Raw genomic sequence first — 19,248 nt, forward strand, 5'->3', positions numbered from 1 at the left:
TTGGATACTCACACCATATGAGCTTTTTAAGGCGAACAGTGCAGCATACTGTAGGAACACATTTCCATTTCAAGTGTGTTGAAATCTTTGCACTAAATATCACAATTTACTGAAGTTTGTCTACTTTATATGATACTATTGTTTATTATTTTATCGTATATTTTAATTTCATTCAGAGTGCTCTTGACTTTGATCTTGAACATGTCTTTTCTTTTGATGGCAATCTGAATCTACGTCGCTAAGCTTCTCCATTCCAGCCAGATGTTGAGCCACTCAGCATCTGGCTAGAAGCATGGCAGTGGCCAGACACAGCAGGATGATGGCGGGCACCAGGAGCAGAGCCACGTAGAGGAACCACGGCTCTGGAGGCACCACAACTCGCTCTGAGGAACACAGAAACATGAAGTGCAGTCTAAAGATTAAATCACACACAGTGCTGGATGTGTTGTTACAACTAAAGGATCAGTCCACCATCTGCATGGCTAGGTACCTTTACAACTTAATAAAAAAAATGTTACTTTTTGTAATTTGAATGAATAAATCTTTTTAAAAAAAACAATAAAACAAATAATTTTCTGTAACACCATAAGCAGCAGAAAGCGAGCCCTCGCTGCTGTTTGGGACAGAAGTCTAGACTTACCAGCACCAGTAGCTGAACATTTTTCAACATCTTCACCTTCTCTAGTCACTAAGAGGAAAACATTTAGATAAAAAAAAAAAAAAGTTGAATGTTGAATCACTTCTGGTTAGTGCTTGAAGTTGGTCTGTGTACATAACGGAAATGTTGCTTGAACCACAGAAAAGATGTCAGAGTTGATGTGTTGTGTTGTACCTGCTGTCTGGAGCTTCAGTTTAATGTCACTTTGACTATGCTGCCCCCTTCTGGTGCAACAGTTCTCAACAAGTCACTCAGAAATAAACTGCAGTCTGCTAAAACTGCTCAGACTGCTTAATAAACTCATTAGGGTCAGTCAAACATGCGGCCCGTGGGCCAGATCTGGCCCGCTGAGGTGTCTAATCCGGCCCACTTTCCTTATTCCTCCCTTCCTCCCTTTCTGCCTTCTTTTCCTTCCTTCCTTCTTTCCTTCCATCTTCCCTTCCTTCTTTCATGTCTTCTTTTTCTTCCTTCTTTCCTTCCTTGCTGTCTTATTTTCCTTCCTTCCTTCCTTCCTTCCTTCCTTCCTTCCTTCCTTCCGTCTTTCATTCCTGTCTACTCTTCCTTCTCCTCCTTCTTTTCCTTACTTTCTTCCTTCTATCTGTCCTTCCTTCCTTTCTTCCTTCCTTTCTTCTTCCTTCCTTCCTTCCTTCCTTCCTTCCTTCCTTCCATCTTTTTAATGATCTGGCCCACGTGAGATTAACTTGGGCATTATGTGGTCCTTCAATGAAAATGAGTTTGACACCCCTGCTGTAAAGAATACAGCTTCTAGTAACTGTTTAATAGTTTCATTAATATTAGATTCAGTACATCCTTGATTAAAATAGATTTTAAACAGTGCTGCAGTTTTGAGGAAGCAGTTTTTAAACTCTGGCTAAAGAAATTGTCACTGAAAAGTTCATGTAAATAATTCAATCTTGTCTGTTGCCTGTGTTTGAACCTCTCTTGAATATCAGCCATCATACACCTTTCCTCCTTTTCCACTATCAAAAATAAGCTTTTAACTTTGCTATGTTGTTAACCTTAATCATTTTATTGTACTAAAGGACCAGACTGCAGTCTTGTATATATTTGTTGCCAGTTAAATCTATTATCTATCTACAGTTCCAGTCAAAGGTCTCATTGAAGGGAATGGGAAGGTGAGTCCAAACTTCTGACTGGTCTTTTTATTTCACTCATACTCTGATGTTGGTGCTTTTTCTGACTCTTTTCAGCCCAGTCTATGATTCTAAATTCAGTCTGTTGCTGATAAAATAGTTTCATTCAGTTTAGCACAAAACTGGGTCTGTATGTTTGTAATGTTAACATCTTTGTTATCACACAGCGGCAACAGAGTTAGAGCATCATGATTGTGTTCAGTGTTCTGTCACCAGAGAAGATTCAGTACACTCAGTTCTGCTTTAGGACTCATTGTTTAAAAACTATTACTATTAAACTACTCCAAAACAGACTTGATTGACACTGTAACTAACTACATTTATTAATAAAACCACTCTGCAGCATTGCTAAGGTTAAAGGTTAAGTGAGTGTAAATATCATTGACTGACAAAACAGGACTTTATATTCAAGTTTAGAAATAAGTGATTAAGTGTAGTGTTGGACTGATGGAAAACACACTGGCAACATCAATGCAAAGATTCAAGAAGGATGCAAGAGATGCCTATACTACAGAAGCGTATTGCATCCACTTGAGTTAAAAAAAAATCTGTTTTTTCTGAGTAATTTATTTTTGGTCTGTTTTTCGAGGTAGTTATTTCTGTTTTACCAGAGTAATTTATTTTTATGCTTGGTTTGTCGGGGGGATTTTTTTCTTATTTTCTGCGTAATTTCTTTCTTATCTGTTTTTCTGAGTTTAGAGGACATTCAAAACATTGGACATACGTTTCCGTACTATACAGATTTTTTTTTTTTATTGCAGCTATGAAACACATAGTGGAGCCTGGTTAAAAACTACGCCACCTTTTTTTAAATACTGGGAGTCAAATGTAAACAGCACTTTAGAAATGGAAAGAATAACCTATTGAATCTGATAAAGAAAGAAAAAAACTAGCTATATAATCAGATCTTAGCCTTGAATGTAACACCGATAATTAATTCAGTGTTGAACATAATGGCTTGAATGATTACTTCAGATTGATGTTTAACTTTATAAACAATTCATTTACTGTATATAACCCTATATATACTGTATATATATAACCCTAACCCATCTTCTTTCTTTCTCCTACAATTTTGTTTGCTCATTTCTTTTTTATTGTTTTCTCCTTCACTGGAAGATTTTGGAATATTGTGAAAATACTCAAAGTATAAATCTATCCATCATACTCTATCATGAGTAATTGTAAATCTAAGTTGTATAGAGTTGCAATAAAGTAGAAATACAGGGTCTCCCACTAAAGATTAAAAATTATGCGTCTGTGTTTACCAGAATCAATGCAGGTGTTTTTTTTAAAGGAAGGAACTGGGTCTGTATGTGCAGTAATAGTAGCCATAACTGAGAAAAACAACAGTGCCACCAACAGAAACTCAAGAAATGTATTGTATAATGTATGATAAGTGTTTGTGGGGAGGAGTGGTACAGAAGAGATACAGCATTGCTCTTATTTATGACCAATTTAACCTTTCAAAATGTAAGATTATTATTAGCAAAAGCTGAAGAGTGTGGAGTGGAAATTGTGTAGTAAGTATACATGAAAGGTAGATCAGAGAGGAGATTATTACCCAGTGGATTCCAGTGGAAGATTCTTTGTATGATCAAATCTTCATTCAGACGCAGTTGGCACTCATATTTCCCCTTGCTTTTCAGAGAGATGGTCTTAGAGAGCGTGGCGTAGGGCAGAGAGGGTACAACATCTCTTTCATTTTGGAATTTGCATTCATCGTGAACAATGGACAAAACAATTCTGGGATCCCGGGTCACGTTTACTTCACACTGGAGCTGAGAGTCATTGTGACCGCTGAGGTTAAACAGCATGTTGTCTGAAATGACACACAGACACATACAATCTTAAACACACACACACACATTTGTAAAAAATTTAAAAATGTGTGATGTCATTTTGTTGTGTTCAGCTCTTAACCCTCCTGTTGTCCTTGAGTCAAGGAAGGAAGGGAGGAAGAAGGAAGGAAGGGAGGGAGGAAGGAAGGACGGTAGGAGGGAGGGAGGAAAGAAGGAATGAAGGAGGAAGGGAGAAAGGAAAAGAGGAAGGGAGGAAGGAAGGAAGGAAGGAAGGAAGGAAGGAAGGAAGGACAGAGGAAAGAAGAAAGGTAATGGGGAGGAAAGAAAGAGAGGGGAGAAAGAAGGAAGGGAGGAAGGAGGGAAGGAAGGAAGGACATAGGAAAGAAGGAAGGTAATGGGGAGGAAAGAAAGAGAGGGAGGGAGGAAAGAAGGAAGGAAGGAAGGAACAGAATCCCAGGAACCTCATTAATGTATACTAAGCTCAATCATGGTTTTGGCATGTATAACTTTATAATAGCCCTACAACTACACAGATGCATTGTGGGAAACAGTGCTAATAAATATGTTAATAAAGGTTAAATAATGGTGAGAGGATAAATTAGTCATACTGCATAAGGATAATAGAGAAATAAACTCAGACAGGCTTTGACTTTTATATATATGTAACTATGGCTATGCTCATCATCACATCATTTGTTTTCCTGCTAGTGACTCAGATCTAGCCTTATTCACGTCTGATTTAGGCCGCTTGCATATCTGATTCATAGTCTGGTTACGGACCACAAGTCAGAACAGTCAGTTAATGCTTGGTTTTAGGGGTGGGCTTTTTTTAACCTTCTCATTCGTATTCTCATCCTCATCATCCGTATAGTGCGTTAACCTCCGCACCAAATAATCAGAGACACTTGTGCTAACACATTCATGCTTATGATGTGACTGCAGCAATCTTGTTATTTTTAACACTTCTGTTGTTGTGGTCCACATTTCAGTTAAATTAGTAGCAGTTTAGGCCTCAGTGGTCTTCACACCGGATACAAGCAACCGTTACGTCATGAAAGACCACCATCAACAAAAAACAACCAGATCTGTTAAAAGTGTTTAGGCTTATAATGTGAATTTAGCCAATAAGTAATAATCTTTCCTTTCTAACTCATTGCTATTAGAAGGGTTATTTTCCCTGTATGAAGCCTTTTTCCTGCACGTGCTGCTGCAAAAACTATTTAGTTGCATGCCCAATAATTCAGTTTCTCCAGATGAAATGTAATAATCTTATCCCCTTGTCCTGATTTAAGACACCAGAACTACAGAACTACAGAACTTCCAGGACTACAGAGAGCCAACAATAACAAGGTGAGTAAAATACATGTAAATGCCTCTCATCCAAGACTAAACTACACAAACCCCAATCCTAACTCTGCACTTTACCCCCCAACCAAGTGCTAATTTTACATTTAACTCTTATAGAAGTTAATAATAATATAATAATAGTTGTAATATTTTTTAATCATAAACATCAGTACTAAATCTGGATTGTGGTTATCCATAACTCCTACCCCAGCATGAGAAATTGAAAAGGCAAAATCACCACTGAGCCAAACATTGCTGAGTAAAATGGACCAAAATGCCTTTAAAATTCACCGTCTACGTATCTACTGGACAACCACATGAAGTGCTGCGTCCTTATGTGCATAGCACCACTTTGGGGTCATGTCCAGAATGAATGACCATAAAAGCAACTCTTAAAATCTCAACTTCAGGCTGCAGATAAAGCACACGTATCTTCATGTAAGCCATGAGAAGCTTTTAACATGAATGTCTTCAGGACTGTCCTTTAACTGTTCCTTTAACATTGACCCTGAACCCTGTGTTACATTGTCATACATATAATCTTATAAGATTTTAGTTAATTTTCAGACTTTTGCATATAATTGTTGTTGTTTATATCTATTCATGACTTGGTCATCAATAGCCAAAGGGGGATTTTTTTTTTTTTTTTTTTAACGTCTGTCAGTATTTCTTAGGAAGTTCTGAGACAACTGTCACCATGAGATCATGTAGATCAAGTAGATAATCACAGCTGACACGTCACTGGTTAAAGATTGCGTGTATTTGATGAAGCATATTTGATTTATACTCTTGACCTTAAACCTAATTTAATCTGAGCCAATCCCGACAGGTAAACCTACAGATGAAGACTCTCAGTTCTCTGTCTCCCTGTTGACTTCCCCTTTACAGTAATAACAAAAAATCCCAAGCTTTGTATTTACCATGAACAATCAGTAAAGTTCCATTTCCTTTTATCCTAAAACTTTTCTCCTTCTCTGTCGTGATTGAGAGTTTACACAGGTAGTTTCCGCTGTCGGTCCACTGCACATTTTTGAGAAGTATGGATTTGTCCGTAGAGTTTACGTCTTCCACCAGGTTCACACGTCCTTCATATTGGTCAGATAGGGGGTAGACATTCACTGAGGAGTTGTACCTCCAATACAGAACTGGTTTTCCCAGCAATTTGTCATTGTGGGAAAGATTGAGCTTGCATGGCATGATAACATCATGACCCAGAGCAGCGGTAAGCAAGGCAGGTTGATGTACTGTGACCAAGGAGCGAGTACCTGAGAAAAGATAAAAAAGAAAACAACAAAAGACTAAAAATAAGGCAGGATGTTGGGTAACTGTAATCATATCCTGTTACTGTACCTTCCACAGAAATACCACCATTTGAATAGGTCATTGGTGAACTATGCCACTTATTAAAATGGTTTTATGATGTGAAAGAGCAGCAGGTGACTGGGTCAAAGCAATGACCAAAATAAAAAAAAACAAGTAACTGTGTGCTAAACTGAGAGTCAAGCGCTTGAGCATTGCACTTTAGATTCATACGTTATGGGTCAGAAGAATATGGACATTTCAGCCATTGATCTCAGACGACAACCCTGAGGTTTCTTTTTTAACTTTTAAGACTCAATACTTTCTAACCAATCATTCTTCAAGAAATGAGGAAATAAACAGATGTAATTTTAAGAGTACTATAGAGTATCTATAGTGGAATTTTCTTTCATTTCTCATGGGAAAACCCATATTGGACAATTACATATCTTTAGGTTTGGGGTGGCTCTTTAAGGTTTAAAGGCAGAAGTGAAATTAGGGATTTCACAAATATTCTTTGTAAAGGAGAAGTCGGCATTTTCCAGCAACACGGATTCAGTTGGTGGGCTATGACTAATGACTTCTACTAAATGTGATCTCATCATCTCACAATAGATGAGGTTGCCACTTGCTAAAATATTGGCCAATGGCAGTCATGCATAAATCAACTTTTACTCAACTTAAACTAAACTCAAATGTTTGCTGATCTTAATCCAGAGTTATGGCATGTCAATCAAGCTTTGATGTTGGAAGATTTTACTCATCATAGCAGGAGTGTGCATACCACATTTCTACAACATCCTCAGATATATGGAGCTCCGTTGCATGTAGAAAGTCCCAGACATGGTGTGGTAGAAATTCATATTTTGTCATATTCGCTTTGTCTGAACAGTCTCACAAATGTGTAAAACACCCACTCGTGCCATTAAGAAGAAAAAAAAACAATTTGCCTTGTAAAAACAGAATTTACAGGCTTTTTTATATAAATGGAACTGAAGCTTATTGTTGCTGCTACATCACCACCAGATATACTGTATATACACACATGTCATGACCACAGCAAGGAAACCACTGAATGAAGGTTAAATGCCTGAATGAAACCTGATCACATATAAATACACTTAGTTCTAAGGCTTAGATTTAAAACATATATTTAGAGCTTACAGCTAAACACACAGTACTGAATGCCACAATGCATGATTATTACAAACATACACACAAATCAAAAATAAATAAAATAAAGTTTTACCTGAGACCATAAAGTAGAAAAACATCCACTGGGTCCATCTCCATTTCATTATAACGGAGCTGTGATTCATCTCAGACACAAGGATCTTAAACATGTCTCTTGACTGAAGACACATAATGAAAGATGCAGTCTTCTGTTATACCACTTCCTCAGTTTGTGATTAGGGAGGGAGGGCTGAGAGTAGTATCTTCAAAATGTAAACAGAGGTAACGTGAAGAGTCATACGCCTACTGTTTTAGCGCAACAATGTAATTTCTTAACTTCTGCAAAGATTTTTAAATACAATGAAGCTTATTATAAATCGCTTATATGACTTAAAACTGAAAGCAAAGTCACAGGATGTGGCCCCCTTTGGTGTTAAAACTGAGGACAGGACTTTGTAGTCAGGTCTTTTTCAAAGTTTGGGATTGCAAAATAACCAAAGTAAGTGAAAGACAAGTTACTTATTTGTTCTGGACCTTTCAACTGTATTACATGCATAGTTTTCATCAGCATACAGAGTTTAATCAATTGTCATGAAACTGAAGATATTCCAACTTTCATTTATTTTGAGACTGTTAAGATCCTGAGATTGTTTAAAAAATCAAAAAAAAAATCAAAATGAGTTATGAAGGAATGTACTTACAGCTCAACCACAACAAGTAACATAAAAGATTAACAATTACGTTTATCTCTAAAGAGAAAGAGTCGAACGACTCATCTCTGTCACAACTGTGCCAAGAGTGCGTATGTATAGACACACACTGATGTACAGACACACACTGATGGATGGCTCACTGGCGGCTACACCCCCTTACTTTCAGTACCCTGTCTCTTATATGCTGGGTACTGATGACTAAATGGAAGAGAGAGGAGAGCAGAGAAGAGCCAGGCACACACACACACACACACACACACACACACACACACACACACACACACATTACAAAACATAACAGAGCCCTTTTAGGATCTCTCACAATCTTAAAAAGTTGAGTTTGATGGTTCTTTATCAATCTTGAAAACAGCAGGTGAAAAAACAACCTCTGCTCAAAGGTCTCTTACTCGTTTTTGTCTGGAGCTTCTGCCTGTGTTCCAGACAAGTAAGCGGACATAGTTTGTTAACTGTTTCCGGAAAGTTTAGTCAAGAGCTACTGGACTTCTTGTAGATTCTTAAAGCTGTGTAGCCCCAGTTATTCAACATATCTATAATTGTTAAAGGATGGTGTCATGGTTTTTGCCCAAATTAAATAAGTTCTTCTTGCTGATATTATTCCTCCTGTTCAGGCCGTTAGAAGACATTAGTTCATAATGCACTTAAAATGTAAGTGATTGGGGTCTAAATCCTCCCTCTGTGAAAAAATGTATTCAAAAGGTTATTTAAAACTAATATGAGGTGTCAAGTCATCCAAATTGGTCAAATCAAGTAGATATCATTCAACATTACAGTCTTTTTAGTGCCGATGTCCCTCTTTTAGTTACTCTACTTCCACCACAGCTCAACAGACAAGTACTATAAATCTGACAAATATCCTGACTGAAGCCTCATATAAACTTCAGATAAGGTTTTAAACGCAGGTTTGCACAAATGAGTCACACATGATTCGAGATGGGAAAGGGTGTGAATATCATGGCCCATCTCCTCTGTTAAGTGATAGTTTCTGCATCGCTCAACTTGTTAACTGCTTCTTCTGAGGTTAGCGAATGAATCGTCAAGCTTAGGCCAACATGACAGAGAAATCCTGAATGTTTTAACATATACAATTTAATAACAGATGAGCAATTTCAAAAGCTCCATAACGGGCAAGTAGGTGGACCTTAAGTGGAGATTGTTTTGTCTGCTGCTGTTTGTGGAATCAAGCTATCTGACTTTTAATCTTATCAAGTTTGTGCCTGTGACTATTATGACTAGACCATGATGTATTAACGCCTTAGCCCACCAGGTAACAATGCATAGCCTGATGCACAACTTATAAGTGGTGTGAATCTTCCATGAGCGCTCCCACACAGGAAAACATAGCTGTCATGCTGTCATCATCATAGTCAATATTTTTAAGTGTTTTTCAGTTGAACCGGAAAACCCTTGTGGTACTCAGACAGAGACCACCTGCGCTGCAACAGGATATATGATCATGATAACACCCACTTGCACAGTGAAGGCAAAAACTGTGTTTCATCAGTTTGTGGTTGAGTGAAAAAAAGAATTTTTGCTGCAATGGTTATTATTTATTGTTTTGCTTTTATATTTTTTAAAAGATGAGGAAAAGTCAAACTTACCAATTCAGCCTACAACAGTAGACACATCAACAACTTCAGTGATTTAAGTAAAATGACTAATAACGCAATGTCAAAATACTGCATTACATAAGTCCTACACAAGTAAAGTTACATAAGTATTAGTAGCAACCTTTCTTATATACAGTCTATGGTAGCAACATGTAGTTACATTATTAAAATAGAAGTGTGAAGTGACTGATATATTTTTATTTATGACATCATTAGATTATTAATAGTGAAGCATTAGTGTTAGAGCAGCATGTTACTGTTGTAGTTGCTGGAGGTAGAGCTAGTTTATACTACTTTATATACAGTTAGCTAGTTTATACTACTTTATATACAGTTAGCTAGTTTATACTACTTTATATACAGTTAGCTAGTTTATACTACTTTATATACTGTTAGCTAGTTTATACTACTTTATATACAGTTAGCTAGTTTACACTACTTTATATACAGTTAGCTAGTTTATACTACTTTATACACAGTAAGCTAGTTTAGTCCAGTGGTTCCCAATCTAGGGGTCGGGCCCCTCCAAAGGGTCACCAGATAAATCTGAGGGGTCGTTTGCTATAGATAGATACTTTATTGATCCTTCACAGGACATTTCTTGGTTTACAGCAGTTACTTCCAGACTTCAGACAGCCACACGTAACATCACATAGAAACACATCTCTAACATTTTAAATAGGGTAACTATCAGGGGCAATTCTAGGATCAGACCTTTCGGGGGGCTCAGCTCCTAATGAGAATTTGCAAGTATTCAAGCCCCCTACTAAATTACTCATTTGACTGGATAACGTAAATTGCAACAAGAAATATTAATACATAGTAGAGTGGTCTACTATAGTGTATAATAATAATGGTTCAGAATAAACAATAACATATTTCTACAGAGATGACTCTAAGATAGTTAATAGATAGTTAACCCTATCCAAAGCACAATAAAGCTGTTAAAATAAAACCATTTGTAGCATACAGGTTTGTCTCTCTAACAGACAGGCTCGCAAAATAATTAAAGTTGTATAAAATTATTTTTAGAAAAAAGAAAAAAAACTATAGTAATTTATTTATTTTTAGGGGTATAGCCCCTATTACATTCCCAAAGTAACCTTCCCAACCCTGTAAATACTCCATGGATGCCCAGCTATGAACTACATTACCCAGACACCCTTCTGCTTACGCGTTACGTCAGGACGTCAATCAGTTGGCAAATTCAACATGGAGGACATCGTAGCTGTGGAAAAGAGCCCGGTAAGAATTAGTGAGATTGTTTCCTTGTTTTTCCTATTAAATTCGGCAGCGTTTCCGATGCATGCTTTTATAAATATGAAGTTTAGAGTGTTGCTGACCATAAGTGTTTGCTGTAATCCTTTTTTAGCATTTGTAAGCTCGTTATCAGTGTCGAAATGTAAACCTGCCAATTCATTCTCAGCTGCTATGTCACGCAAGTTAGCAGCTAGCATTAGCATGAGACGAAGTGACATTTGTTTTTAAAGTAGATGGAGGGATTTATGAAAATGTATCCACCAAATATCGATCATTTGGTGGATGGGTTGGTTTTATTTACATGATAGAAAACAGAAGCTGAAAAGAAAATGATTTTTCGAGCTGTCAAAGTTAACGAGCTAAGGCTAGATTAGCTGGTCGTCGTCTCTTTCTGGGAGGTGACTGTAGTAGTAGTGTTTATTCAGTCATCACAACAAAACAAACAGAAAGTACTTACACTATACAATAAGTATAGAGATTCCATTTAACAGCATGCAGTAATTAATGTATGATGTTAATGACTGAAAAGCCTATCTTATATAAAAACCCACATTAAATTAAGCTAGCCACCAAAAAATGATAATGAAAATGAGACAATGAAACAAAAAATAAAAAAGAGAAACTACTTATTTCAAAGTGTAACTCTAAAAAATAGCCCTGTAAGCCCTTCAATTGAAAATCAATAGTGAGTTACACATTCTCAAATTTAAGTTTAACCCCAACAACAGAGATACATCTCCTTTTTGGTGACTGTAGCAGCTGAGCACACAGTTATTACTTATCTGTGTTTCTATGAACGTAGATTTTTTGCTGTCCTTTGCGACTAAACTGCAAGTATCCTGCACCATTTTATACACTTTTCATACACAGTCCGAGTGGCATACTCTCTCACACAAACTATGCTATCACATTCTTTTTTATGTATTGAACTATTGCACTATGTATTTATTCATATTTATTTATCTATCTTTGCAAAATACATAACTTCCACATCAATGTTACCTGATTTATATTGTTTGATGTTGTGCTATGTGTGTAAGGTGTCCTTGAGTTCTTGGAAAGGCGCATTTTAAATAGAATATTATTATCATTATTATTATTATTATTATTACCGGTACTACTTTCTCTTTTACAGGGGTTAAATGTTGGATACGCCTGTTGACAAATTGCTCTACCCCTGTTAGGTTGCGTGTAATAAAGGTTTAAATGTGTATTTGTCGTGTTTTTCACAGGAGGAGATGCCGGCAGTATTGAGCTCCAGACCCCAGACAGGTCTGTCCTTCCTGGCACCAGAACCAGAAGATCTGGAGGACCTTTACAGCAGATACAAGGTCAGACATCTTTTCACACATTTGTATTAAGAAGGAATAATCTACCCACAGTTCATCTTCTAAAACTCACCCACTGTTGGCTTTAAAAGTGACTTTAGTTGGTTTTAGTGATTTGCTGGTATATCTTTTCCTGATGTACTGTCGTGAAACATCCTGAAAATGTTCAGAGGACACAGTGAAAACACAGCAACTCTCCTGCCTGTTATCGTTTAAAAGAATTACTATACCAGTACCAATCCAAGTACCTTTTAAAGTGATACCAATTGAGTACTGACTTCGATACCATGAAACATTTTGTGCACTTGTTTTTATCCAGCACTTAGGTGGCATCTTGGCTGCTGGACTGCTAAGCGCGCTAACTCAAATTCACCATGACTTCACCACTGCAGACGGGTTGTAGCTGACATATTTCACATTAAATTTAAGAGCGCTTGCATTGATTGGCTGTGAGCAAGTCAGTAAAAAATAGCCATATTTTTTAGCTCGTGGTGCTAAAATGACTGCAGGTATCGTTTGATGGGAGACATTTCCATACTACTTGGATTTATTTTGGTCGATACCTCAAAGGTATCCAGTAGCGATACTCAGCTCTAGTAGTGATGTGGAAAAGGGTGTGTAGAGTCTCTTTTTTAAAAATGAATTGAACTGTTAACACACATCAAATAACACTTTCTACAAAGTTCTTCCATTGCAGAAATCAATCAGTGAATGTTCAGCATATAAATGGGTGTGTATAGGAGACCCAGACACTGAGCTGCACTTAAATTGATTTCCAGTCAACAACCTACATTTGTTTACAGTTTAAAGTATTCTTGATTGATGGTTTCAAACAAAGCTGCAACATACAGAGACCACTGTTCACTGTTCAGTGAATAAAATCCAAGGCACTCATGGTGTAATTTAACTGGATTTTAGGAAACTTAAATGATTAACTTGATATTACTATTTATCATTATATTTTTGCCTGTGATAATCGTAGTATTAAATTTTATCCCGGCACATCCTTTGTTGTTTTTTTGTGTTTGCTTCTTCATGAAAAAAGAGGCAGGGATGACACTTAAATGTATGACAGTTACAACAGCTTTCAGCTTTACAGTAGCCTGGCTTCAGGCCTTTGTTGCATGTCATTCTTCTCTCTCCCTGTTTCCTGTCAGCCTTTATGTTGGCTACTTTCAAATAAGGGCACAAATGCCCACATAAAAAACATAACACAAAATGTTTAATATAGTTTTATATATTAGGTGAAACAAAAGGGGAATTTAGTATTTTCATCAGTTCAAAAGGACAGACTGATACATTTTGAACAGATTGTACAACATAAATTGGTTATGATGATCTTTTGGTAAGTAAAAATGTGTAACTGTACACGTATTTCGGGACGCCTCACATATAAAATGATTCAGCATGTTCAGGCACTCATTAGACATTCATGAAGATGACATTGGATTGGCTTATTTAAGGAGGGGGGTATGATTGCCAGGAAGGATGATTGGAAAGATGCAAATGTGTTTTAAAAATATTGTCTTGTTTAAATTTTATGTTTGGAAATGTAAATCCATATTTTAGATTTTCTTTTCAGGCTCCTATCTTATTCTTCATCTCTCTACATCCAACCCACCACAGGGGGAAAGTGTTTGTGTGATCTACAGCAAGCATAGTTATGGTTCTTTCATCTCCAGCAGCCTTTCATCTTCCTCTCTTCCTCTCTTCCTCTCCTTTTGTTGTGTGGTTGCAGAAGCTACAGCAGGAGCTGGAGTTTCTGGAAGTGCAGGAGGAGTACATTAAAGATGAACAGAAGAACCTGAAGAAAGAGTTCCTCCATGCCCAGGAGGAGGTGAAGAGGATACAGAGCATCCCACTTGTCATTGGCCAGTTCCTAGAAGCTGTTGACCAGAACACGGCCATTGTTGGGTCCACTACAGGTGCAGTTAAAAGAACAATCAGCATATAAAATACTGCCACAGATTGAAAAGACAATGTAAAATGTCAATTTAAAATAGAAAAAAATATGTATCATAATCTTTTTTTTTGACTCTGCTTACCTTCCCACCAACTACCAACTGCATTTCACATTACTCCAACAGGAAAGTTGACAGGATATCTAAGAGTTTAGAAAAGACTTCCAGTTTGCTCCAGATATCTAAATCCAAAAATGTATGCACACTAGAAAACAAGGTTGCAACAAGAGGTAAAATTATTTTGATAAGATGTATCTTTATTGATCCCCCTTGGGAGTAATTCAAATTGACACAGCAGGACAATGGGGGAAAAAAAAGTAGCAGCGTAAGGGTGAAAGTGATCAAATAAAATACTATATACAGTAAATAATCTCTGCATAATATATAAATTGGCAATATTCAGAAGTTCCTGAGATTATATACATGTGTGCAATGTTCCTGGGATTTACATTGTAACGACAGCATCAGTCTTTATTTAGTGGGAGTGGGAGGTACTTGGAGCTGTGGTGTTGTACAGTCTGATGGTATGAATGAGCCCCCCAAGCACTTTGAGGCACGTGGCTGGATGCTTGTTGTATCTGACAGAACGACAAGAAAAACAGGAGCAATGATGGGGAATAATACTGTACATACAAAACACTAAAGAGTGCAGTTTGCTTTTTTAGTGCATGTACAGTGATTGTGCTTGTAGTGCGTAGAGTCCGCACTGCAGCTGTGCTCATAAATAGTGCACAAATATCCAATGTATAAAAAGACCTGTCATAAACTTCACTGGGAAATCTCACATGGAGAAAATCTCAGCAGCAGGAATGACTACTTCATGGCCAAAATGCATTGCTCTTAAAGTCCTAGCAGTTAAAGACCAGGTAGATCTTGAACTGGGCTAGAATGGTTATCAGTGTTTTGGGGAGAAGAGGTATTACATCTACTCATGCAGTGTCTGTTGTTTGTTGTTGTGATTTTCACAGATATTTTATATCTTGGTTTAGATTCCTTTTGTTGTGCGAGCCACAACTTGATGTCTTGAATTCACTGAACCATGTAGAACCTGATGTGAAGTTAAATAATAAAGGGATATTTTTCGCACCAAACAGCAATGAAATGCTTGCTAGCATTAAAATAATAATAAATAAACGGAAAATAATACAGTATGTATCAACAACACAAAAATATTGACGGCATATGAAGCTGAGAATTAAAAATGAATGGTTGAATGGTTTATCATGCTCAAGCTTTCAGTGTCGTTTGAGAGAACCTGCAAGAGATGCACCGTTTGCCATCAAATTTAAATTATTCAGTGTGAAGTATGTGTAAATTTAAATGTGTAATGAGTTGGTTCTTCTTTTATTCACCATTGTTCCTCTCTCAGGGTCCAACTACTATGTGCGCATCCTGAGCACCATCGACAGAGAGCTGCTGAAGCCCAACGCCTCAGTGGCCCTGCACAAGCATAGCAACGCCCTGGTAGATGTGCTCCCTCCTGAAGCTGACAGTAGCATCATGATGCTGACGTCAGGTAAACATTCAGTGCCATCCAGCAACACCGCAAACCCCCTTAGTGTGACCATGATCGAATATGGAGGCTAAGTTTTTTCCCATTAGTGTCACAGATGATTGTATTTGTATTTTTTTTTACTGTCAAACGATCAAATCCAAACCCATGTGCCGTTAATTCTATCCATTAAAAATGCATAGCTGCCATTTTCTGAAACTGGTTGGTGTTGTTTAAAGTTTGCTGTTTGTTTAAAGCAGAGCTGGAATAACTTGACTCTTTGCTTCATTTCTGCTTCTAGACCAAAAGCCTGATGTGATGTATGCTGACATTGGTGGTATGGACATTCAGAAGCAGGAAGTCAGAGAAGCAGTGGAGCTGCCACTCACACACTTTGAGCTCTACAAACAGGTCAGATATTCTTACGCTTACTCAGATATTCAACAGAAATGTGACGTTTCAGCATGGATTATTCATGGACTTAATACTCTTTGCAAGGGATTTGCTCAGTTAGAAAAGCAGGAACGCTGTGCTAGATGTTTAATAAGTTTTTATGACTTTTTATATAAAATGACTTGCATAACTACATAAAGTGGAGATGGAGACAAGACTTAAGAACTCAATCAATCATATTGACTCGTCTTTTTTTTTTCTTCTCATATCCCAGATTGGTATTGACCCGCCCAGGGGAGTCCTTATGTATGGACCTCCAGGTTGTGGCAAGACCATGTTGGCCAAGGCTGTGGCACACCACACTACAGGTAAGTTCACTATATCATAGATATATCAGAGAGTGTTTGTCACTGTACAGTAATTGCATCCTCAGTATACTGCTGGTATATATGTCAGTGTTTTTGATATACTGTGTAGTGAAATGTCTTCCATTTTTATACTGCATTAAACTTAAAGCCACTTCCCAGCCACAACAAGAGACACTATAATACACTCATTATGTCAATACATAAAACAACACCATCAGTAACTAGCTACATGTGATAGCTTTTGGAGATACTGCACTTTAGTAACACATTCTTCATAATCTCTGCGTCTCCAGCGGCGTTCATCCGTGTGGTGGGCTCTGAGTTTGTTCAGAAGTACTTGGGTGAAGGCCCTCGTATGGTGCGTGACGTCTTCCGGCTGGCGAAGGAAAATGCCCCTGCCATCATCTTCATTGATGAGATTGATGCCATCGCCACTAAGCGTTTTGATGCACAGACTGGAGGTATGAACACGTGTAGAATAATTTGTGTGTGTCATATTAAATGACTAGTTAACTTCAGTGGAGTTCACATTCTGAGAAAGTGTCTGATTTCTTTTTTAAAGATGTTTGTGTATTCTTGGTTACAGCCTTGCAGTCACATCAGTCAAAATGTACCCTCTGACCTTGTTTTCTTCTACAGCTGACAGGGAAGTGCAGAGAATCTTACTTGAGCTGCTTAATCAAATGGACGGCTTTGACCAGAATGTCAATGTCAAGGTGAGCTAAGTCCTCCCTGTCTGAAAAAGCTCTTAACTATTTCCCTGTGACTGCATCATCTTTGGATGTGCTGACTTGTGCTGCCTGTCATGAAGTGTCAAACCAATCCCCTGCCTCTCTCTCTACCAGCAATCCATTCACCATGCCGTGTGTTAATTCAATCAACTTAGAAAACCTTAATTATACATTTTGCCCATAAGCTATTTGCAGATACAGCACTGCTTTAAATCTTTATTATATACAGAGGATTGTTGTATTTGAATATTTAAGTTGTAGTTCAATATCTGCAATTGTTTTCCTCTGTTTGGTTTCTACTTGTAAAATAGCAATGAAAATGCATAGTTTAAGACTTCAATTAAAAGTGCATAGATTTGTATTTTTTATGTATTATAGTTTTCCAGCATTGTTGTGGGGGACCTAAAAAGTTAGCTTTGAATAAAATAAACACTGATTGTTCAAAGTTTTTTCCTCTGAGGTTCCATCTTTGAGGTTCCCGTTACAAAGGGTTGGCAGCCCCCTGTTCTAGATACCATAGCTCCATCTCGTCCTAGTTCAGCTCATTTATCTCATTTCAGTGATGTTTTATGTGGAACTGAATGCACCCTATATCATCTTGTATCTACATATTATCATGAATCACGTATTCTCTATTAACGTTTGACCCCCCCCCCCCCTCCCTTAGGTGATCATGGCCACCAACAGAGCAGACACGTTGGACCCTGCCCTGCTTCGTCCTGGTCGTCTGGACAGAAAGATTGAGTTCCCCCTGCCCGACCGCAGGCAGAAACGTCTCATTTTCTCCACCATTACCAGTAAAATGAACCTCTCAGAGGAGGTGGACCTGGAGGACTGTATCCTTTTTGTTCGTGTGTATAACGGGGTTATTTTGTTATTTTTAAGTGGGATTTTGTGCCCACTGAAGCAAAGTGAAAAACTAAAGCTGTGACTCTGCTACACTGTACGTCTAAACACAGCTGAATACTTGTTGTTTTGCTTGTATTTTGGCATTACCGTGTTGTTCAGTTGTCCTTAACTGATGTACAGATGTGGCCAGACCAGACAAGATCTCTGGAGCTGATATCAACTCCATCTGCCAAGAGGTAAACAGAGCTTTATTCAGTGAAATGAGAACCAGTAGTGCATGAACTATTTTACTTTGTGTATAGGACATTTAAATATATATATTTGTGTTTTTTTTTTTTAACTGTCTTCCTCCTTGTCCAGGCTGGCATGTTGGCAGTACGTGAGAACAGGTATATCGTCCTGGCCAAAGACTTCGAAAAAGCTTACAAGACCGTCATCAAAAAGGACGAGCAGGAGCATGAGTTCTACAAGTAGAGAGAAAATAACCACCACAGGGAAAAAAGAGGTGTCCAGACACACAAGTTTGTTATTGATTTACGTCTGTGTGTCTGTGTCTACAGTGTGTCTTTTGTGGATTTGCAGTCCCTGACTTGCATTGATTTTTGGACTAAATTTACCCACTGCAGCACAAGGCCTAATGTCAGATTAGCCTTGTCTACAGCCTTGAGAAAGACACATTACCATCTGATGGGTGTTTTTTATACAGGCACTCTACTGGTTCCTAAAAATACCCGTACCTCTGTAGCTAGAATAATACATTTGTATCTGTATGTACTCACTTAACACAACATTACTTAAAAAAATCCATTAAAGATGTTTTCCATAAAAAAAAAGTATATGATGGTGATTCTTTGTCTGCCTTGAAAATACAGTATGCTTCTTAATTAAAGATGGTTAACTTACTTACAAAACTAGTATTGCTACATTTCCTGTCATCTGATGAATGTTGTAATTATAGCCCCAATGATTAATCAATTGACAGATTAGTGTTTTCAGTTTTTCTATACTAATCAAATGTAAACATTGCCTTGTTGTTTTAGCCTATCATTAAATATCTTTGGGGTTTTGGACGTATCAGCTTAGTACCAAATT

At 37.6% G+C, this 19,248-nt stretch overlaps 1 protein-coding gene across 1 annotated transcript; it reads left to right on the forward strand.

Annotated features, from left to right (window-relative positions):
• Window positions 1-10,981: 10,981 nt before the first annotated feature.
• psmc4 (proteasome 26S subunit, ATPase 4) lies at window positions 10,982-18,989 on the forward strand. The gene is made up of 11 exons (XM_053327048.1): window positions 10,982-11,019; window positions 12,267-12,365; window positions 14,101-14,287; window positions 15,693-15,839; window positions 16,117-16,226; window positions 16,483-16,576; window positions 16,870-17,037; window positions 17,216-17,292; window positions 17,975-18,143; window positions 18,337-18,392; window positions 18,517-18,989. The coding sequence occupies exons 1-11, from the start codon at window positions 10,987-10,989 to the stop codon at window positions 18,628-18,630; spliced, it is 1,254 nt and encodes a 417-aa protein (XP_053183023.1). The 5' UTR covers window positions 10,982-10,986; the 3' UTR covers window positions 18,631-18,989.
• The last annotated feature ends 259 nt before the right edge of the window (window positions 18,990-19,248 follow it).

Source organism: Scomber japonicus, chromosome 10 (genome assembly GCF_027409825.1).
Source record: "Scomber japonicus isolate fScoJap1 chromosome 10, fScoJap1.pri, whole genome shotgun sequence".
NCBI classification, from domain to species: domain Eukaryota; kingdom Metazoa; phylum Chordata; class Actinopteri; order Scombriformes; family Scombridae; genus Scomber; species Scomber japonicus.